This window comes from Gracilinanus agilis, chromosome 1 (assembly GCF_016433145.1).
Source record: "Gracilinanus agilis isolate LMUSP501 chromosome 1, AgileGrace, whole genome shotgun sequence".
NCBI lineage: Eukaryota > Metazoa > Chordata > Mammalia > Didelphimorphia > Didelphidae > Gracilinanus > Gracilinanus agilis.
In genome coordinates this window covers 342,705,507-342,729,237 of record NC_058130.1, presented here as the reverse complement: position 1 = coordinate 342,729,237, position 23,731 = coordinate 342,705,507, and the positions used below count along the sequence as shown (strand labels likewise).

At 34.4% G+C, this 23,731-nt stretch overlaps 1 protein-coding gene across 1 annotated transcript in view; it reads left to right on the top strand.

The window, feature by feature from the left end:
• The window catches only part of WDR41 (WD repeat domain 41), an 84,762-nt gene that overhangs the window by 26,227 nt on the left and 34,804 nt on the right, over positions 1-23,731 (top strand). The window contains exons 3-5 of the mRNA XM_044657706.1: positions 11,698-11,746; positions 14,369-14,500; positions 17,611-17,673. Coding sequence (XP_044513641.1) covers positions 11,698-11,746; positions 14,369-14,500; positions 17,611-17,673 — 244 coding nt within the window. The remainder of the gene's footprint in view (positions 1-11,697; positions 11,747-14,368; positions 14,501-17,610; positions 17,674-23,731) is intronic.

The window sequence follows — 23,731 nt, the reverse complement described above, 5'->3', positions numbered from 1 at the left end:
CATATAGAATTCCTTCAGTTCATTATTCCTTTCATCACAATAGTATTCCATCATCAACAGATACCACAATTTGTTAAGCCATTTCCCAACAGAAGGGCATCCCCTCATTTTCCAATTTTTTGCCACTACAGAGAGTGCAGTTATAAATATTTTTGTACAAGTCTTTTTCCTTATTATCTCTTTGGGGTATAAACCCAACAGTGGTATGGCTGGATCAAAAAGCGGGCAGTCTTTTAATGCCCTTTGGGCATAGTTTCAAATTGCTTTACAGAATGGTTGGATCATTTCACAACTCTGGCAGCAGTGCATTAATGTCCCAATTTTGCCACATCCCCTCCAACATTTATTACTTTCCTATGCTGTGATATTAACCAATCTGTTAGGTGTGAGGTGATACCTCAAAGTTGTGTTGATGCGCATTTTTCTGATTATAAGAGATTTAGAATACTTTTTCATGTGCTTATTGATAGTTTTGATTTCTTTATCTGAAAATTGCCTACTCATGTCTCTTGCCCATTTATCAATTGGGGAATGGCTTGATTTTTTGTACCATTGATTTAGCTCCTTATAAATTTGAAGAATTAGACCTTTGTCAGAGGTTTTTGTTATAAAGATTTTTTTTTCCAATTTGTTGCTTCCCTTCTAATTTTGGTTGTATTGATTTTATTTGTACAAAATCTTTTTAATTTAATGTAATCAAAATTATTCATTTTACATTTTGTAATATTCTCTGTCTCTTGCTTGCTCTTAAAATTTTTCCTTTCCCAAAGATCTGACAGGTAAACTATTCTATTTTCCCCTAATTTACTTATAGCTTCCTTTTTTTATATTTAAGTCATTCACCCATTCTGAATTTATCTTGGTGTAGGGTGTGAGATGTTGATCTAAACCTAATCTCTCCCATACTGTTTCCCAATTTTCTCAGCCATTTTTCTCAAATGGTGGGTTTTTGTCCCAAAAGCTGGGATATTTGGGTTTATCGAACACTATCTTGCTGATGTCACTTACCCCAAGTCTATTCCACTGATCCTCCCTTCTGTCTCTTAGCCAGCACCATATTGTTTTGATGACCACTGCTTTATAGTACAGTTTAAGATCTGGTAATGCTAGGCCCCCATCCTTCACATTTTTTTTTCATTATTTCCCTTGATATTCTTGATCTTTTGTTTTTTTAAATGAACTTTGTTATAATTTTTTCCAATTCAGTAAAAGAGTTTTTTGGTAGTTTGGTAGGTATGGCACTGAATAAGTAAATTAATTTGGGTAGGATTGTCATTTTTATTATTACTATTACCCATGAGCAATTAATGTTTTTCCAATTGTTTAGATGTAGTTTTAATTTTGTGGAAAGTGTTTTGTAATTGTGTTCATATAGTTCCTTTGTTTGTCTTGGAAAATAGACTCCTAAATATTTTATATTATCTAGGATGATTTTAAATGGAATTTCTCTTTCTAATTCTTGTTCCTGAGATGTGTTGGAAATATATAGAAATGTTGATGATTTATGGGGGTTTATTTTGTATCCTGCAACTTTGCTAAAGTTGTTGATTATTTCCACTAGCTTTTAAGTTGATTCTTTAGGATTCTTTAAGTAGACCATCACATCATCTGCAAAGAGTGATAGTTTAGTCTCCTCATTGCTCATTTTAATACCTTCAATTTCTTTTTCTTCTCTGATAGCTACTGCTAGTGTTTCTATAATGTTAAACAATAGAGGTGATAATGGGCATCCTTGTTTCACTCCTGATCTTATTGGGAAGGGTTCTAATTCATCCCCATTGCAGATGATGCTTGCTGATGCTTTTAAAGATACATTTTTTATTGTTTTTAAGAAAGGCCCTTCTATTCCTATACTTTATAGTATTTTCAATAGGAATGAGTATTGTATTTTGTCAAGGGCTTTTTCTGCATCTATTGAGATTATTATGTGATTTTTGTTGGTTTTCTTGTTAATATGGTCAACAATGTGGATGGTTTTCCTAATATTAAACTATCCTTGCATTTCTGGTATAAATCCTACCTTATCATAGTGAATAATCCTCATGATCACTTGCTGGAGTCTTTTTGCTAGTATTCTATTTAGATTTTTGCATCTATTTTCATTAAAGAGATTGGTCTTTAGTTTTCTTTCTCTGTTTTTGATCTGCCTAGCTTTGGAATCAGTACCATATTTGTGTCATAAAAAGAATTTGTTAGAACTCCTTCTTTGCTTATTTTGTCAAATAGTTTGTGTAATATTGGGGTTAGTTGTTCTTTAAATGTTTGATAGAATTCACTTGTGAATCCATCAGGCCCTGGTGATTTTTTCTTATGAAGGTCTTTGATGGCTTATTCAATTTCTTTTTCTGATATGGGATTATTTAAGTATTCTATTTCTTCTGCTATTAATCTAGGCAATTTATATTTTTGTAAATATTAAATCCATATCACCTAGATTGCTATATTTATTGCCATATAATTGGACAAAATGGTTTTTAACGATAGCCTTAATTTCTTCATTAGTTCTTTCACTTTAAATTTTATTAATTTCTCCTTTAACTTTTAGGATTTCTAATTTAGTTATCATCTGGGGATTTTTAATTTGTTCTCTTTCTAGTTTTTTAATTTGCATGCCCAATTCTTTGACCTTCTCCCTCCCTACTTTTTAATATACACACTCAAGGATTTAAATTTCCCCCTGAGTACTGCTTTGGCTGCATCCTATAGATTTTGATAGAATGTCTCATCATTGTCATTCTCTTCAGTGAAATTATTAATTGTTTCTATGATTTGTTCTTTAACTAACTGATTTTGGAGAGTCATATTTAATTTCCAATTAATTTTTGATTTGTCTCTCCATGTACCTTTACTAATTATTATTTTTATTGCATTATGATCTGAAAAAGATTGCATTTTTTATTTCTGCTCTTTTGCATTTGTTTGCCATATTTTTATGCCCAGTACATGGTCAATCTTTGTTAATGTACCATGTGCTGCTGAAAAGAAGATGTATTCCTTTTTGTCCCTATTTATTTTTCTCCATATATCTATTAACTTGTAAGATTTCATTCACATCTCTTACCTCTTTTTTATTTATTTTTTGGTTTGATTTATCTAGATATGATCGAGGAAGGTTCAGGTCTCCCACTAGTATAGTTTTATTATCTATTTCCTCCTTTAGCTCCAGTAGTTTCTCCTTTAAAATTTGGATGCCCTGCCATTTGGTGCATATGTGTTGAGTACTGCTATTTCTTCATTGTTTATACTGCCTTTTATCAAGATGTAATTACCTTCCCTATCTCTTTTAATCAGATCTCTTTTTACTTCGGCTTTGTTAGATATCATGATTGCAATTCCTTCCTTCTTTTTCTCAGTTGATGCCCAATAGATTTTGCTCTAGCCTTTTACCTTTACCCTGTGTCTGTCTACCTGCCTCATGTGTATTTCTTGTAGACAATATATGGTAAGATTTTCTGTTTTATGGGTGAGTTCATCCCATTCACATTCAGAGTTAAGATTACCACCTGTGTATTCCGCATCATTTTGATTCCTGGCCTAGTCCTGCCCTTCCTTCTTTTACTATTTACTTCTACACAAGTGTTTTGCTTTTAATCATCCACCCTATTTCTTACCCTTATTTTACTTCCCTTCCTACCCCCTCCCTTCTTATTCCCATTTTATTTTTCTTTAGGGTCTATTAAATTCCTCTCCCTCTCTTTCCTTCCCTTTTGGTACTCCCCATCCCACTCCCTGCCTTGGTTTTTCCTTCTCAACTTCCCTTTAGGGTAAGATAGAATTTGATATCCCAATGCTCTTCCCTCTTAGAGTTGATTCCACTGAGAGTAAAGTTTAAGTATTACGTATTAGTGCTCTTCCTCGCCTTTTTATATTATTCTTCCCCTCCACCTCCCATGCGCCTCTTTATGTAGTATAATTTATCCTATTTTTCTTATTTCTTCAAGTTTTTCTTGGTGCCATCTTCTATCCCCCTTCCTCCTATCTTTTTTTTTACATATCATCTTAAACCACTTAGTACCCCAACCACTACCTATGAATAATTTTTCTAACTACTATGATAGTTAATACAGTTTTTGAGAATTACAAATATCATTTTTCCTTATAGGAGTATAAACAATTTAACCTTACTGAAGCCCTAAAAAAAATTTTCCCCCTCTTTTTTTTACTTTTTTATTTTTCTCTTGAGTTTTGTATTTGGACATCACATTTTCCATTTAGTTCTTGTCTTTTCTTTACAAATACATGGAAATCTTCTATTTTGTTCAACACCTATACTTTCCCCAGAAGTATATAGTCAGTTTTCATAGGTAAGATGATCCTTGGTTATAGGCCCCAGTGCTTTTCTGAATATCATATTCCAAAACTTGTAGTCCTTTAGTGTGGAGGTTGCCAAATCCTGTGTGATCCTGACTGGGGTTCCTCAATATCTGAATTTTCTCTTTTTGGCTTCTTGAAATATATTTTCCTTATCTTGCAAGCTCTTGAATCTGGTAATTACATTCCTGGGGGTTGTCTTTTGAGGATTTAATGTAGCAGGTGATCTATGGACACTTTCAATGTCTATTTTGTCCTCTTGTTCAAGAATATCCAGGCAGTTTTCTTGGATTATTTCTTGTATGATGTCAAGATTTCTGTTTATTTCCAGTTTTTCAGTTAGGCCTATGATTCTCAAATTGTCTCTCCTAGACCTATTTTCCAAGCAGTCATTTTCTCAATGAGGTATTTCATGTTTCCTTTTAACTTGTTATTCTTTTGACTTTGCTTTATTAATTCTTGCTGTCTTGTAGGATCATTAGCTTCTACTTGCCCAATTCTAGTTTTTAAAGACTGATTTTCAGCTATGATGTTTTGATTTTCCTTCTTGGTTTTGTCTATCGTGCTTTTCATGGCTTCCAGCAGGTCAATTCTGTCTCCAATTTGCTTATCATTTCATTTGATTTCTGGGCTTCTTTTTCCAAGTGGGAGATTCTGTCTTTTAAACTGTTATTTTCTTTTTGAACTATTTCCTACTTTTCTTACCAAATTTCTTCTATCTTTTTCACTTGGTTCATAATCTCAAATCTGAGCTCCTCAAGAACTTGTGACCAATTTCAATTTTTTTTGAACGTTTGGATGTGTTTGTTTGTTTGTTGTCCTCTGCTGTCTCCTCTGTCTCAAGTTTTTCTCCTTAAAAATTATTGAAGGTCAGGGTTTTTTCCTAATTTTTTTGGTAGTTGTAGATTGTAATCCTTGAGTGTTTGTGGCCATTGCTGTTTTAGTTTTTTCTTCCCTTCTCAGTCAGAAGTCTGAATGAAGGGGGCAGGCAGGTCTTTGTATTGAGCTACAGAGTGGTTTTTGTTCTGAGGGTATTTTTCAGTCTACACTGCCTCTTCTGTGTGCAGCCCCTCTCTGCCCTATCTCCACGCCCAATCTCTGCATTCCTCAGCCTCCTGGGGTCCCCAAGTCTCACTGCTCTCTGAGGTAAGTCGTGATGTCCTCAGCCAGCCCCCCATGAACCCAGAGATTGTCCCGTGCTCACTCTGTCTCTGATGCTGTAGGTGGAATGGGGGGAGGGAGGGATGATCTGCTTGCACTTTGGTAGGAGTAATTTTATGGTGTGGAAATGACCAAACCCTGCCTACTTTTAAGGCTGCACCCTTTGGAATAACCCCTTCACTCATCTGATTTTGGTTTTTGTCCTTTTGAGGTGCTTTATATATCAGTAGATGGTGAGGCAATGAAGACCCTTGCTTCTACTCTCTGGCCATCTTAGTCCAGAAGTTTGTATACATTCTTTTAAAGTCCTTTGGACATAATTCCAAATTGCCTTCCAAAATGGCTAGGTTAATTCACATCTCCACCAACAATGCATTAGTGTCCCAATTTTGCCATATCCCCTCCAACATTTATTATTTTCCTTTACTGTTATATTGACCAATCTGCTAGGTGTGAGGTGGTACCTCAGAGTTGTCTTGATATGCATTTCTCTAATTATGAGAGATTTAGAACACTTTTTCATGTACTTATTGATAGTTTTGATTTTTTATGTGAAAACTGCCTATTCATATGCCTTACCCATTTGTCAATTGGAGAATGACTTGATTTTTTTGTACAATTGACTTAACTCCTTATACATTTGAGAAATGAGACCTTTTTCAGAGGTTTTTGTTATATTGATTTTTTCCCAATTTGTTCCTTCCCTTCTAATTTTGGTTGCATGGTTTTGTTTGTACAAAAACCTTTTAATTTAATATAATCAAAATTATACCTTTTGCATTTTGTAGTGTTCTCTATCTCCTGCTTGGTCTTAAATTCATTCCTTCCTTTCCCATAGATCTGACAGGTATACTATTCTATATTCACCTAATTTGTTTATAATTTCCCCCTTTATATTTAAGTCATTTGCCCATTATCAATTAATCTTGGTATAGAGTGTAAGATGTTGATCTAAACCTAATTTCTCCCTTACTGTTTTCCAATTCTCCCAGCAGTTTTTGTCAAATAGTGGGTTCTTGTCTCAAAAGCTGGAATCTTTGGGTTTATCAAACTGTTTTGCTACTGTCATTTACCCCAAGTCCATTCCATTGATCCATCCTTCTATCTCCAAACCAGTACCATATTGTTTCTATGATCACTGCTTTATAGTATAGAGATCTGGTAACACTAGGCCTCCATCCTTCACATTTTTTTCACTAGTTCCTGTGATATTCTTGATCCTCCCATCTTTCTTGATTGTTTACTTAGATTCCCTAAGTACTTATTGAGAAGTACTTATTAATTGGAAAAAAATTTAAAAGAAAGAAAATAAATTCTCTCTAATATCTCCAAGGATATGCTCCTCAAGAGTTTGACTTTCCAGATTCACAATTAAAGGACATATATAGCTATGTAAAACAGATACATTATTTACTAAAGTCTAATTAAATTATATCTGTATAATTACCCTGATCTAATTATTCAGTGGTCATGTTAAAAAAAGAGTTTATTGCAATAAGTTAATAGTCTTCTTGACACAAGTCTCTTTGTTTTTGGATCTTCACATAGATGCCAAACTGATTTCCTAAAGAGCAAATCTGATTGTGTCACTCCCCTAGTCAATAAATTCCAATTGCTCCTTGTTACCTACAGAATCAAATTTAAACAGCTCTGTTTGACATTTTAAAGCTTGTCACAACTTGGCTACAACCTTCTTTTTGTCTTACTTTCCTCAGGATTTATGATAGTGCCTGACACATTTGTAGTGAATACTTTTTGACTGAGGAAATGAAATTAATCCGGCATAACCTGTTTTTGATGAAGCGAAGCTGATGCTTTGTGATCTTTTGTCTTTTCTAGATGTCCATTAACAGCCCTTTAATAATATATTCTTTAATTTAGCCAAGAATTTAAGTTCAACTTTAGATTCCAATTTATAACCTCTCCTTTGTTTAAAAAATATTTTAAAAAATTGTAGCACTTATCCTTTCCTAGCTTGATAGCACCTTGATGGTGGTTTAGCAATCTACATTAGTTACCATCTAGATTGCCTGGGCCTGATGACTTTTATTAAGGATAGCTAGATGTTTCCAGACCCTCTTCCTAAATGTTTTATATTTCATTTTCCTATTAGTTACTTTTGTACTGTAAAAATAAGTATTGAATCTAATTGAATTTCTGAGATGGAGAACTGCAGAAGACTTCCTGGAGAAGTTGATCTTTTTTAAAATGATTTTTTCAGTGAACAGAAATCCATCTTTCCATCTTTTCTCCCCCTAACCAGTTGATAATTAAAGAATAACAAAACTCCTATTACAAACATTTATAATCAAGGAAAACATTTCTGCATTGACTGTGTCCAAAAGAAAAAAAATTACATACATATGCATGTATGAATGTGAACATGGATGTGTGTGTGCCTCATTCTCATTCTGAGCCACTTATCTGTAAGAAGATAGATTACATGTTTACTCATTTGTCACTATGTTGATCAGAATTCCTCTTAAGTCTTTCAGAGTTGTTCGTCTTTACAATATTGTTGTAACAAATTATTGTCCTGGTTCTGTTCATTTCACTGCATCAGTTCATACAATTCTTCTCAGTTTTTCTAAAATTATCCCCTTCATCATTTCTTATAGCACAATAGCATTCCATTACATTTATATACAATAATTTGTTCAACCATTACCCAAATGATTGCCGTACCCTCAGTTTCCCATTCTTTGCCACTTAAAAAAGACATATTTTTTGTAGATGTTGAATTAGAGTTTACTTTGTGTAAAACTAATCCTTTTTCCCTTTTCCTTTTCACTTGAATAAAATCTAATTCTGTATTTGCCTCTGCATGTGTTTTCTTACTGAGGAGGCAATATTTAGAGTTGAGTTTTAAAGAAAAGATAGAAATTCAGTGAGGAAAGGGGTAATGAGATATGTGGACAAGGAATAGAAGAAGAAATTTGTGGAACGTTCTATATTTTATGAAAGATGAAGAAGAATCCAGTTTGTCTGCAGCATGGCATGTGAAGGGAGAATAGCTTATAATCTAGAAAATTGGGGTGGTGGTAGTCTTTGGAATAGGCATGCCATTCTAGGCCTTCCAAAGTAGGCAGCAGGGTGCTATCAAAGGCCTTTGAGCAATTAAAACTATCAATAATTGTATGGGAAAATGTTCTAAATCACTCTTGATTGGAGAAATACAAATTAAAACTCTGAGGTATCACCTATCAGAATGACCAATATGACAGGAAAGGAAAGTGGTAAATGTTGGAGGGAATGGGGGATAATTGGGACAATAACACATTGCTGGTGGAGTTGTGAACTGATCCAACCATTCTGGAGGGCAGTTTGGAACTATGCCTGAAAGGCTATAAAACTGTGCTTACCCTTTGATCTTGTAATACCACCTTTGGTTCTATATATCAAAGACATCATAAAAAAGGGGAAAGGACCAATTATAGAAAAATATTTATAGTCGCACTCTTTGTTGGGGCAAAAATTTGGAAATTGAGGGGATGTCCATTAATTAGTTAATGGCTAAACAAATTATAGTACATGATGGTGATGGAATACTATTATGCCGTAAGAAACTGTGAGCAGAATGATTTCAGAAAAAGCTGGAAAGATCTGCATGGACCGAAGCAGAATGAAATAAACAGAACTGGGAGAACATTGTACATAGTGACCCCAGCATTGTATGATGATCAATTGTGAAAGACTTAGCTACTCTCAGTAATACAATGATCCAGGACAATTCAGAAGGACAGATGACTATCTGCCTCCAAAGGAAGAATCTTTGGGATTGGAGGCAGATCAAAGTACACTGTTTTTCATGTTTTTTTTTTTTATGGTTTTATTTTGGTGTTTTGGTTTTCTATGATTATTCTCTTACAACAGTAACCAATATGATAGTATGTTTTACATGATAAGACATGTATAACCCAGGTCAAATTGCTCACCATCTGAGAGGGAGGAGAGAGATAATTTGGGATCTTAAATTTTCTGAAAATGTGTGTTGAAAATTATTATATGTATTTGGGAAAGTAAAATATCTTTGAATAATTAAAAATAAAGTCTTTGAGCAGAAGTGTGGCATGGCCAGATATTTGTCTAAGGAAGATGTTTCTGGCATGAGTGTAAAGGATAGATTATAAGGGAGAGTCAGTGTGGGAAGATCTGTCAGGAGATTATTATATTATTAATCTATGTGGTGCCTCCTAGTAGCATTGTATATGAAGGAAGTTATTTAGGGGGCCTTGATCATGAGGACAGACTCTAAGATCAGGTGCCTCCTGGGGTCAATGCAAAAGCCATCAAGGTAGGTGACAAGGAGGCAGATCAAATGTCCCCTTGGAGCCCTAGGAAAGGAGGAAGGGCCAAGAGAATATCACCCATGGGCATGTCATGTAAAAGTGAACTGACTGGGAAAGATTTGAAAAACCCAAGTGGACTTCTGCAATAGAGGCTGGATAGCCTTGCTGCTGCGGGAGGTATACAATCTCAGCCAGCCAAACAGAGAATTGATTCTATTCAGGTTAATCTTTCCTTAAGGGAAATCTCTCTCTCTCTCTCTCTCTCTCTCTCTCTCTCTCGTCTCTCTCTCTCTCTCTCTCTCTCTCTCTCTCTCTCTCTCTCTCTCTCTCTCTCTCTCTCTCTCTAGTTATTATTAATAAACACTTATAATTCTGACCACACACCTTTTTATTCCCAGCAATTAGAAATTAGAGAAGATATGTGGGGGATATTGCTGAAATAAGAACAATAAGACTTGGGACTAACATGATTTTTCAAAGTCAGGAATAAGGATAGGAAGAAAAAGTTTAAGACAATACCAAAGTTTTAAATATTGGAGACTAAGAAGTTCCATTGCCAGAAATAATAAAGTCAAAAGGAGGATGTTTTGAGGAAAATATAAGTTAAGTTTTAGTCATGTTAAATTTGAGGTGTGTATAGGACAAATGGGCAATTAGGAATGGAGCTATGGAACTTGGGAGAGTGGTCAGAGTAGGATTTGATAGTCATTTGTATAGGGGTGATAGTGGAAACTGGAAATGAATGGAATCATGAAGAAAGGAAATTTGTAAAGAGATGGCTAAGAATAGCTTCTTGGAAATAACCTACTTTAACAGTCTGAGATAGGACAATGAGTGAGGGAAGGAGACAGACAAAAAGTGATCATGTGAGTCTTTTTATACAAATATTGGAAAATGTAATAAATCTAGTCATGCTAGTGGTTCAGTTAAAGAAATAATTTTTAAACACCTACTGTGAACAGAGCATTTTGCTGAGTATTGGTGGAGATAGAAGTTTTAGATAAGCCACTTTTTCTTCTTACTTTTCTTTTATGGAGTCATAATCAAATCAGTACCCAAATCAGTAATGCATCATTACTTGAAAAGGTGTGTCATTATATTCTGCTATACATCTCCCACTCACCATCTCAGGCACTTTCTAAACTATGAACCCCAGATGCCACATACGACCGTGTTAGTTTTTGTTTTAGTATTGTATCCCCAGTTCTTGGCAAGCAGTAAGTACTTAATTAAATCCTTTCCTAATTTAAACTATAAGTAATAACCCTACACAACAGATCATTTCCATAGACTCTGTTCATGTGCTGGATAATCTTTATTATTGAAAGAAAAGATCGAATTTTTATGAAGCCTGTAAGTTGGAGGGGAAAAGAGAACTGAGCATGAGTAGCTGAGTACTTTGAGCTTTTTTATATTACTTTTTAGTTTTCTTTAACATCTAAACCTCTTGATTACCCAAGAAAGCAGCAATATCCCAAAAGATTGGGGAGCTAGAGAGAGCAAAGGAATAGGAATGGTTTAAACAATTAAATTTCTAAAATCTTTGCATAAAATGAATAGAAATAATGAGTTTACTCAGCCACTACTTCTTTTCTCTGTTGGGAAATTAATTCATAACAGAAAAACTGGGCATTGGCTCAGTTTCATCTCATTGCAGACAGATTTCACAGAATAATAGAATTCTAGAGCACAAAGGGACCTTAGTCCAACCCTTCATTTTATATTTTTAGCAATGTGTTCATTATAACCATATTTATTCTACTACCAGACAATTAGTTATAATGGAATTTTATCTGTCCTTGAGAACATTAGTGAGTCAAAATATCATTAACAGGGGTTGAAGAAGCTTAGTAACTCTAGCAATTATGTGATAATAGATTCACCCTTTATACTTACCACTAATGACCCTTTCTTTACTTTTCCCTTCCTTCACCAGATTTGCATCTGCTGGAGATGATGGAATTGTGTTTTTATGGAATGCTCAGGTGTGTGCTGATTTTAAATGGATTATATAATAACGAAGGAGCAATATATATGACTCATAAGTTATATGCGCTATATACTTCTCGGTAGTCAGATATTAAAACATCCATATTTTTGTATTTATTTATTATAAATTCCAGTAAAAATATAGAGGGAAAAATCTCACATATTTCTCCACATTGGTTTAGGCTTGTTGATTATATTCCAGGAACAAATCCCATTCACTAATGTAGTAGATCCCCTCTATCTTACAGTCTTTGTTTTTAACCTTTATTTTTGTTTTTGAATCAATATTTTGTATTAGTTCTAAGGCAGAAGAGGGATAAGGTCTGGGTAGTGGGGATTAAATGACTTGCCCAAGGTCAAACAGCTAGGGAGTATCTGAGACCAGATTTGAACGATAGCCCTCCCAGCCTCAGGCCTGGCTCTGTCCACTATGCCACCTAGCTACCCCCCTGTGTCTTATAGTCTTGAAGAGAATGAAATATTAAGTGTCCTGATTATGGTCAAACAGTTAATTGTATCAGAAGAGAAATTTCAACCCAGGTCTTCTTGACTCCAAAGAGGGCTCTCTATTCACTGTACTGTGCTGTCTTTATATATATTCCTTCTCCTAATATGAAACAAATATATAAAGTAAAAGAAATCAAACTTTGTCTCATTACTTGAGACAATGAAATATAGAGGAAGAGTTCCTGGAATGTTTTACATTTTACTTTTTGGAAACAAATAAAATTGACAAACGTTTTGAAAAGCAGGAGAAAAACAATATAAAATAATGAAAAGTATAGAGATTTTGCAAGTGTATACATTACTTCTTATAAGCAAGATTTATAGTGACTGCTAGGAATAATCTGGCAACATGTAGCAGCCTCAGTATTGTTAGTATGAGGATGATATCTTAATCTTTCACTGGTTCATACTAACTTCTGAAACTTTTTTCTAGTAAATTTAAAATATTGGCATCTAGAAGTGTTTTCCTTTATGTAGTCATGAAGATAGTTTTTTTCCCCAGCCTGCAAAACTGTGCTGATTTCCAAAGTTAGAGTGGTGCTATATCAGATGGCACTGAGCTTTATTAGTCTGACAAAGTTGAACATTATTATTGACAGTCCTCTTCAGTGAAATCCTTTCTGGCCCCAGTATTTCAGATCACTGATTTGTGGCCACTTGTATGACTGCTTTTCTACCAGGTATTTGAGCACACCTGTTTCATCATGGTGTATGTAGCAACATTTAATGGCAAAAAAGAACTGTCCAATTGTCCAGACTGTGAGGGGAACAGCTTAAACTTATCTAAAGTAGAATGGCATTAGTGGTATATGATATCTTGTTTTGGTCTTATTTAAAAGTATTTTAAAAGTTCAGGTATCCATTCGATATCATGACTCTCCCCAGTGTAGTTTCAATATATTGTGGGTCAACCTAAGAAAGTAAATGGATATTTTGGGGGAGTTTCATGGAAGCTACAGACAATGTCTGAAGGCCAGCAGATGACTCAGAAAAAGTTCAGAAACTTTATAACCTATGACCAAATACTTAGCCCAAAATTTACAATAAGATACTGTAAATGCCCCATAAAAGAAAAAGAAAAAATTCAGACTGCTCTGGTATGGAGGGCCAAAAATCTTTATGTGGATTTTCCAGATCTTGGGGGTGCTACACCTCTAATTCCCACAATGTGGAAAGGATACCTGTATTTTCAATGTAGCATCAAGGTTTCTCTGAATTCTTGAAGATTATGCCACAAGAGCTTCCTCTGACATGCCCTACCCAGTTAGAAAGCCTGCTGATAGGAGCCAGGGGACAAGGCATATCTTTATCACCTATCCTTATTGGTTTGCCAAATGATGTTATACTTTGAACCATATCAGCTCTTGACCACCATGTACTCAGTTGTATAGAGGTTGCAGTGTGTCTCAGGTAAGTGTAGCAGTGAAATCACAGATCCTTGAAGTATTTTTTTTTTTTTACTCTTGTACTTCGGTGTATTGTCTTATAGGTGGAAGATTGGTAAGGGTGGGCAATGGGGGTCAAGTGACTTGCCCAGGGTCACACAACTGGGAAGTGGCTGAGGTCAGATTTGAACCTAGGACCTCCCGTCTCTAGGCCTGACTCTCACTCCACTGAGCTACCTTGAAGTATTTTTGATGAAATTTATTTTTAAGATCTTTTTTTGAAAAATGTATTATATTCACCAAGTATACAGAAATTTAAGTTAATTTTGTTATTATGTTAATGATGCTGTAATAGGAGGATTTAAGAAGTTGCAGTTATATAAATATAACTGATATCCAGGTTCCATGAGCCTAGATAGATTTTAGATAACTCAAGTCACAAATTAATCACATTTATAACACTATTTTTAAATCGGTCTAACAAGAATATAAAAAATGTAGTGTTATTCCATTAGAGAATAGCTAAGAATTGCTGATAGCTATTCTTAGTTGTTTTTTTTTTCACTTAGTAAATTTCTATTAAATGTAGAAAATTGAAATATAATTCAGTTCTGTCGTAATTTTGAATAGAATTTATGGATGTTTTCTATGTGGTGATTCCTCTTATCACTTAAAATATTTTAAAGTATGAAATCAGAGCCTATTAACATTTTTATTTTTTTTCAGACAGGAGAAAAGATTTTTGAGCTCCACGGACATACACAAAAAATAACAGCTATAACTACATTTCCTTCCTTGGATTCTTGTGAAGAAAAAAGGCAATTGATCTTAACAGCTTCTGCCGATAGGACCGTTATTGTATCCTTAAATCTGAAGGAAAAGGAATCTGTTTTACTGGGAATGGAAAGTTAAGGGAAGCAAAGAAAATGATGAGTTTCTAGAGACCAATATTTAAATCTGTGGTGCAATAAAGATTATGTTTTCATATTTTGTGAGACAGTAATAAAAGCTCACATCAGTATAGTTTCAAAATGTCTTATCTATTCTATCTCTTCTGTCCTTCACTATAGCTCTTTAAGTTGGGGAGGATACCTCTTGTTATCTACATCTTATGAATATGGAAAATGAGATTCAAAGTAGTTGAGTGTTTTGTACATGTTTTTCTAGAAGAAGGAAGAGTCAGGATAAGGCTTTAAGGTCCAACTCACCTGATTCTCCAGGCTGATGATTCCTCTACTCCACCAGGCTTTTTAAAAGTATCAGAAACCCATGTGATTAGTTTATGTTGTGAAGTCTAGAATAGAACTAACATGTTGTCTTCTTACAAAATACTTTTCCTAACATGATCTATTTTATTTAAATCCTTTTACTTAAATTTAAATAAAGAAAAGTGAGATTTTCTTTAAAGAGTTTTATACTAGCATTTTCAGTATTGTTGGTTTGGTTTTCTTTTAACTATAAGGAAATAAAGATCAATTGAATAGAAATCAAATTTGAGTTTTTTGCTGTTAGTTTCAAAAATAGAGCCCAGATGGTACCTATTGTTAAGAGGCCTTAGCAGGAAAAACTTTCATTTTCAGAAGATATGAATTTTGCTGCATGAAAAAAATCTTTTTGGTGAGGAAAATAAGAGATACTACTCATAGGGTCAAAGACTTAGCATCTCAGGTTAGTGCTAGAAGGAACCTTTGGTACCCTCTTTTTTTTTTTTTTTAACCCTTACCTTCTATCTTAGAATCAATACTGTGTATTGGTTCTAAGGCAGAAGAGTGGTAAGGGCCAATACAGAGTATTGACTCCAAGACGGAAGGTAAGGGTTTAAAAAAAAAAAAGAGCTAACCAATGGGGGTTAAGTGACTTTCCCAGGGTCACACAGCCAGGAAGTGTCTGAGGCCAGATTTGAACCTAGGACCTCCCATCTCTAGACCTGGCTCTCAATCTGCTGAGCCACCCCGCTGCCCCCTCTTTGGTACCATTTTGACTAGAAGGCAAGGCCCTTGAAGACAGAGACTACTTCATCTTTGTCTTTGTTTCCCCAGTTTCTGGTTCAGAAAAGGTATTCAAATGCTTATAGGCAACTAAATCTAGGTCAGCCTTTCTTATCTGCAGACTAGGAAACTGTGTAGAGAAGGAAAGTGATTTTCTAGAGGACACATAGAGAGGATCCAGCTAAAGTTCTCATCAGTATCCCAGGCTGCCTCTCCTCTTCTCTAAGGCTTTTTTCCCTGGAAAATTTAAAGAGTACACTTAGTGTTCCAGAACTCTCTATGTGTCCTCTAGAAAATTATGAAAATATTTTCAGAATATAGCATCTAATAATATTTATCCATATTTCTAATCTTGAAGGTAGAGATTTTTCAAAATAGGGTAGCATGTGGTACAACCAAAACTTCATTGATTCAGCCTAAGGGGATGGTCAAATGAGTTAAAGAATACTTTCAAAGTTTCAAACAGATATATTATTATTGTCTTCAAAATATATATGTATGCTTATATATATTTATATATACATACATGTTGCCACTTAAATTAATTGCTAGATTGATTTCTAGGTATCAGTCTAATTTGACCTCTTAATGAATAAAAAAGACTCAAAGAATAGATTCAATTCCTTTACTAGTTAAGGTTTTTCTGAGTAGGTTAAACATCTATTGCAATCTCTTCATAGTATTAATTTACTGTAAAATTCGTTTAGTAATAGTACATAATTAAATTTTAGTCTACTTTAGGCTGAATTATTATGAACAAAATAATGGAGGTTATATACATAATATTTATTTATATTTTTTACTCATGTCTATGTACTCCTCTCTTTCTACATATACCTGTGTGTTTATCTGGATTTAAAAAAATATGTAGTTATTTTTCATAAAATAAGATTGTTAACATGTAATAGATTCATTATTGTTATTTTAATGAATTAATATTTTTAAAATTATAAGTTTTAATTTCCAATGTGGTAAATATTTATAGATACAACCCACATAAACCAAAGCTCTTAATAATTTTTTAAGAGTGTGAAAAGGTTCTGAGACAAGAAAGTTTGAGAACCTCTGGCTTAGAGCACTAAGAAATTAAGTGACTAAATACCACTCAGCCAATATGTGTTAGAGGCAGCACTTTGAACCGTAGTGTTGTTGGCTTAATTAAAGATAATGATCCTTTATTAGTGTAGCGATATTCTTAATTTTTTTAGTGAAAAGAGAACTGGATTTGGAGTCCATGGATCTTGGGTTTCATCTCTCTTGGGCTCCATTACTAGTCTCCAAAATAAAGAGATAGGTAGTTCTTGTTGGATGCCAAAGATGTTCCTGGCTTTAAATCTACAATTGTATGATATATGTAGTTTTTATAACTTCGGACCAAATGTTCTGTTGGCTCTTTAAAGTAATTTGGTAATAATATGCAGAATAAGACATACATTTTTGGACAGGGCTGATGTAGGAACTTTTTTTGCTTGATTATGTATTTTTTTCAGTTGTTAGGGAAAAGTCAGAAAAAGAACTAAAAGCTTGCTAATTAAAAGAAATTTTAAAATAACTCTCAATATATTGTTATAGATCACACTTCTGCCATTCTGCTAAGTGAACTAAGGTTACTTCTAGAGCAGTGATGGGCAAACTTTTTAAAGAGGGGACCAAAGGAAAGGAAATGCTCATCTGTCAGTCTGTTTCTTAGGCAACTCTTTTGAAGTTTCGTTGTATTGTATCCTACTCATTGTATTCGTCAAATTAGGAATAATGTTGCTGGGCCAGATAGAACATTTCAGGGGGCACATCTGGCCCGCAGGCTGTAGTTTGCCCATCACTGTTCGAGAGTATTAAAAAACACTAGTTTAAAAAAAAAACCTAAAAATAAACTCCAGTCAGAAGCAAACACTTTTAGTTTTTCAACAATTAGAAAATAGGCATCTTATAATATTGTCAGAATTGGTCAGAAACTACTTTGAATTTCCTTAACAAATTTAGATTTGGGATTGTGATACTGGCAAACAAGTTCAGAAAGTGTCATGCTTCCATTCCACAGTTAAGGTAAATTTATAAGTGTTTGGGTGGTGTAGTGGTGGCGTATAATTTGCTTTTATTGCTTTGACTGAGAAATAATAGACAAAATGAAAATTCTTACTTTAGTATATTGCCTTATATAAACTTGAAGTTCTTATTAGATTATGCATTTTGTTTATGTAAATAAGGTCAGTATGTTGTATCTTCTTCTCCAAGGCTCAAAAGTGAGGATGTTTACTACTGAAGGATGTAATTTTTCCCAGGCTTTTATTCAGAGAAGTCCCTATCCTGTGTTAACCTCAATTATTGAAAAAGAGTCCTGAGAAAATACTGCTGCCAAAAGGTTGCCAAAACTGCCTGGGAAGCAGAAGAAATTATCCAAACTTCCCCATACCTTTTGAATACGCTGAAATAACATGGTAACAATAAATGCTTAAACATCGCATGTGCCCATTTTTTTTTAATGGTATTCATTTCTTGGCGAAAAAATGAGAAAATCCTGGAAATCTTCTCTGATAAGGGTAACTGGACTTATGTTTTGGATTTTTAATGAATTCAGAAGCAGGTACAACCTCTTGAGCCCTGGTTCTTTATCTCAAGGGGCATTTGTAGCTGCCCAGGAATGAATTTGTGAGTACCATGGACTGGCCTTGTGTTTGCCATTAAATACTATAGTCGATGAGTAGAAAGTTTAGCTCTCTTCTCTTTGATTATCATTATCCTTGCATACAGCTAGAAGATTTGGAATTAGAGCAGAAGAGAATACCTGGAAAAAGGTACCAGTGTCAGAGATACCCCTGGGTATCCATCATATATATTCGTTTGTTTGTTTGTTTGTTTGTTTGTTTGTTCGTTCCTTCCTTTCTTCCTTCTTTCCTTCCTTCCTTCCTCTCTTTCTCTCTCACCTTCTGTCTTAGAATCAATAGTGTGCATTGATTTCAAGGCAGAAGAGCAGTAAGGGCCAGGCAATGGGGGATAAGTGACTTGTTCAAGGTCACATAGCTAGGAAGTGTCTGAGGTCATATTTGAACCCAGGACCTCCTATCTCTAGGCTTGGCTCTCAATCCACTGAGCTACTCAGCTGCCCCCTCATATAGTAGTTTCATTCATGTTGAATGACTGCTGAAGCAGATGACCACTTTCTTTTAATTTTCTTCCTTTTAAGCAAATATTATTGACATCTCTCTTATTTCCCATTTGATCTCATTTCAGAGGAGGAGGAATGGTTTTACTTAACTAGCTAGATTTCTAGCTTATCATAAGTCTTTCTGTACTTCGCTGCTATTGTTATTAACTATAGAAAAAAGAAAAAAAAGTTCTGTGAACATTTTAGCTTCTGAATCCAATTTGGAATTTTAGGAAAGCATGCTTATTAAAGCCACATGAAATTTACTGTGTCTAACAACTTTCATGGCAGTTGGCATATAATAAGTCCTTATTAAATATTTGTTTAATTGAGTGAATTTATCATTTTAAAGAGAAATAAGTGAGCTATTGGGGCACACAGTCTTTTAAAAGAGAAAAAAAGAATTTCTTGATATATCAGAGGTCAATCTCATCCCCCTTTTTTTTTTTAAATAACATCTCTTGGGCAGGTAAGTGACTCAGTGGATAAAAAGTCAGGATTAAAGAGGAGAGATTCAAATCCTGCCTTGTACACTTCCTAGCTGTGCAACTCTGGGCAAATCACTTAACCCCCAGTGCCTACCCCTTATTGTTCTGCTTTGGTTTAAATAAAAAAGCAATATTTCATATAACTATTTAAAGGCAGCAAGACTAATTTCTATGAGGAAAAATGTTATATTTGGTAAACCATCAGGGATATACATGATAGTAACGGAATTTTCTTTGAAGATTCTAGTTAAAACATTGAATTCTTTTAAATTTGTCAGTTTATGTTGTCTGGAATGATTCTAGGACAAAATATCTTTTACTTTTAAACTCTCTAAAAGATATTTACTGTTATAAAAAGCTATGTTATCCAAATTCATAATGGTAATATAGGATTTAAAGTAGGGTGAGGGAAGATACATATATATATATATTTTTTTTTAAATGGGAAGAAAACTTTTTTTTTCTCTACTTCCATTTACTGTGGAGGAAAATTATTTTAACTAGTTTAATGAAAATAAATTTTAATTCAGTAAACATTTATGAAGCCCTTTACTTTAGACTCTGGGAGACTTAAACTAAATGGAACACTGTCTCTGCCTTCATAGAGAGATTAGAGTCTTATTCTAATATCATCTTTTGCATGAAGAGTGAAACAGAAATCTCGACTTCTTTAGAAGATTTTTAGAAACATATTCCTTACCATATCTGTTTTTAATCCAACTGCAGTTGGTATGTTAAAAGGTCTACTGATCCCTTTAGCAGAAACAGCATGGTTTAATTAAAAAAAAAAACCAAACCAACTGCTTGCCTTGGAGTCAGGAGAGAACTGGAAATTAATGTTTCCTCTGATGCTTAGGATTGTAGGTTTTACAATTAGAAGGGATTCTGGTGGTCATCTGGTCCAACTCTGCCATTTCATAGATAAGGAGCAGTTTGCCACAGTATTCCTGCAGAGACGCTGTAAGAATAATCTAGCATTGAGAATCTCACTTGTAGAAAGGATGAGAAACAAAGGATTTTACAGTGATCTGCATAGAATGTGCAATGTTTGTGTTTCTGCCACAACCAAGTGATTGTTATTTGTGCTAAAAAAACATTGACTAGTTTATCTCCTAGAATAGAAAGTAAAGGGATGGAGAAATATATGAAGGAAGGAAAGAAAGAAAAAGGAAGGAAGGAAGGAAGGAAGGAAGGAAGGAAGGAAGGAAGGAAGGAAGGAAGGAAAGAAGGAAAGAAGGAAAGAAGGAAAGAAGGAAAGAAAAGAAAGCTTTCAATGTGAAGAAGAGAAAGTATTTTGAAAAGAGAATGAAATCTTGACCTATCAGGAGGTTGGAAGTTGGTAGGGTTGGTACCCAGAGAAGAAAGGGGAAAAGGATGAATGAAGGTTTTGAGTAGCATAAAACTTTTCTCCTCCAAGGAGGGCACTGGAAACTTATTTTTTTCTTGTCCTCTGTAGAATACTTTTTTTAAATTTTAAAAAATTATATTTTTATTCTTTTATTTTTATTTTTATTTTTTCCATGATTCCTGTTTTCTCCCTCTCCTCATCTGTCCCCTCTCCTGGAGCTGACAAGCAATTCAATATATATATATACACACACACACACACACACACACATATATATGTATATGTTATATGCATATTATCGCTTGAACCCATTTCCATATTATTCATTTTTGTAAAAGAGTAATCCTTTAAAACCAAAACCCCAAATCACATACCCATATCAAGTGATAAATCATATGTTTTCTTCTGGATTTCTGCTCCCACAGTTCTTTCTCTAGCTATGGATAATATTCTTTCTCATAAGTCCCACAGGATTGTCCTGGAACATTGCATTGCTATTAGTAGCACAGTCTATTACATTTGTAACATCCCACAATATTACAGTTTCTGTGTATAATGATCTCCTGGTTTTGCTTATTTCCCTGTGCATCAGTTTATGTAAGTCTTTCCAGTTCATAAAGAAACTTATCAATTCATCATTCCTTATAGAAAAACAGTATTCCATCACCACCATATACCACAATTTGTTCATCCATTTCCCAATCAAGGGCCACCCTCTCATTTGGCGCTGGAAACTCTTAAGGACATAGTAGCTCTGTGGTTAGTTATCCTTGTTTAAATTATGGCTCTGTGTTTCTGAATTTAATTCATAGTTCAGCTGCTCTGGAATGGGTTAAGTTCAGAAATCCAGCTCTCCTACTAACCATAGATCTTTCACTGAACAAGGAATATTTGCTGGCCTTGGAGGACTGTGTGAGAAAGAAAGGGAGGGCCTGGCATCTTTAGCCACCAGCCATCTTCCAAGGATGACTGTCTTGCTATCCAAAAGTCTGGGTTGCTGTCTAGCACCTGGACTCTAGCAACTGAATTCTTAGTCTGCTAGGAAAAGGAGGGGTATACTGCTGGCCTCAATACCAAACTTTTCATCCATCATGCTGCTCCCTGCACCTCAGCCTTGTAACCAATGATTCTTTTGGTATTCATGATGTCATTTAGCCTGCTCTGTGTTCCCCTCTTCACTTCCTCTTTGTAGTTTTAGTTTAAAAGCCCTTGTGCTGTAACAATATTGGCAGTGGTTCCCAAACTTTTTTGGCCTACCACCCCCTTTCCAGAAAAAATATTACTTAGCCCCCCTGGAAATTAATTTTTTTAAAATTTTAATAGCAATTAATAGGAAAGATAAATTCACCTGTGGCCATCACCGCCCTCCTGGATCGCTGTAGCACCCACCAGGGGATGGTAGCGCCCACTTTGGGAATCACTGAGTATTGGGTCCTCTGCAAGAGCAGTACCTACTGTGACTAGATCATGCAAACCTCTGGCCTGTCCAATTAAAGATATAATTTATAGATCCTCTCTCCTCTGCTTTATTTATTCTAAGTTATGGGTTGACACATGTAAGGGGAACCAGAGACCTTAAAGAGGCAAATTTGACCTTATAGAGCTAGAGGCTAATGACTAGAATATGACTATAGAAAAGATGGATATTATTTATTGAAAAGAAAAAGGAGATCTTAAGGGAGTATGTATGAGGTGAGTAGGTGGATTAAATTTATATATTCAGGGGCAGCTAGGTTGCTTAGTGAATAGGGAGTTAGGCCTGGAGATGTGATATTCTGGGTTCAAATTTGGCCTTAGACACTTAACTATGTGACTGGGCAAGTCACTTAATCCCTATTACCTAGCCCTTAATGCTCTTCTGCCTTGGAACTATTACATAACATTAATTCTGAGATGAAAAGTAAGGGTTTTAAAAATAAAAAAAGAATATATACATATTTGAGGAAATCCAGAAACCAGAAAGGAGTATAAAGTCTAGTAAAAAACAAATGAACAAACTGGAAGGAGTATAGATACCCATGGACTGGATGATAATTGCTAAACATATTGTGGTACGTGAATATAATGGAATATTACTGATCTAAAGACACAACAAATATGAAGAATGTAGATAAGCTTGGGAAGACATGTCAAATTGGATTATATATGTATACATATATATATTTTTTAGAAATAGAGAGAGAACATTTAGCAAGTCCTAATGTACCCTATGTAAATATTAGCTATAATTATTATGAGAACTGATACAGAATGAACTAAGCAGAACTAGGAAAATATATACCTAATGATTATACCAATGTAAATGGGAAAAATAACAGTAACACAATTGAAATAGAATTCCATGAATTGTAAAGATCAAACTTGGTCTCAAAGGAGTTATAGAAGATGTGATATTCCTTCCACTTCTTTGCAGAACAGAGCAGTTCTTTGAGTGTAGAACACTGCCTATAAATGTCAGCCTTTTTTGGAATGTTGGTTAGTTTTGCCAAATTGCTTTTCTTTTTTATTTGTTATAAATGACACTCTGGGAGAGGAAAAGGGAGAAGTACTTTGGGAAATATAAGTGATATAAAAATTTAAAAATTTTATAAAAATTTTTAAAAGAGGTAAAATATCTAGGTCTAAGATGAATTACTTAGAAGAGAACTATATTATACTTCTGTTGTGGGAGCTAAGAGGCAAAATAGAGCTTTGTTATGATGCTACTGTTTGGCTGATGTATTATCTACTTTATACACTTTACATATTCTTTATATTTATATTGGCTTTCTAAAGAAGCACCACATGATTTGACCTTCAGTGTAACTGAATCAATGACATGGCAAAGTGCTCTAATTGGAGTTTTCTTGTAAAACTACTCAGTCAGTAATATTTGTTCTCTAAGCACTACTGTTTCAAATGGGAGATAGTTAAGACGATTATGGAACTCAATTTAATTTATAGCTAAAATTCTGTGCTTGTTCATTTAGGCAGCAGTTGAAATATAAGATGTCTTAATAACTGTTTTTCTTAAAGCCTGAGTTGTAAATGTTCCAAAAGTATTATCTTCTCATTATTCACAGAAAATTCTGGGAGACTTTGTCTGTTTCCAATTGTATTTTCTCTTGGTCTTATGTAGAGAAT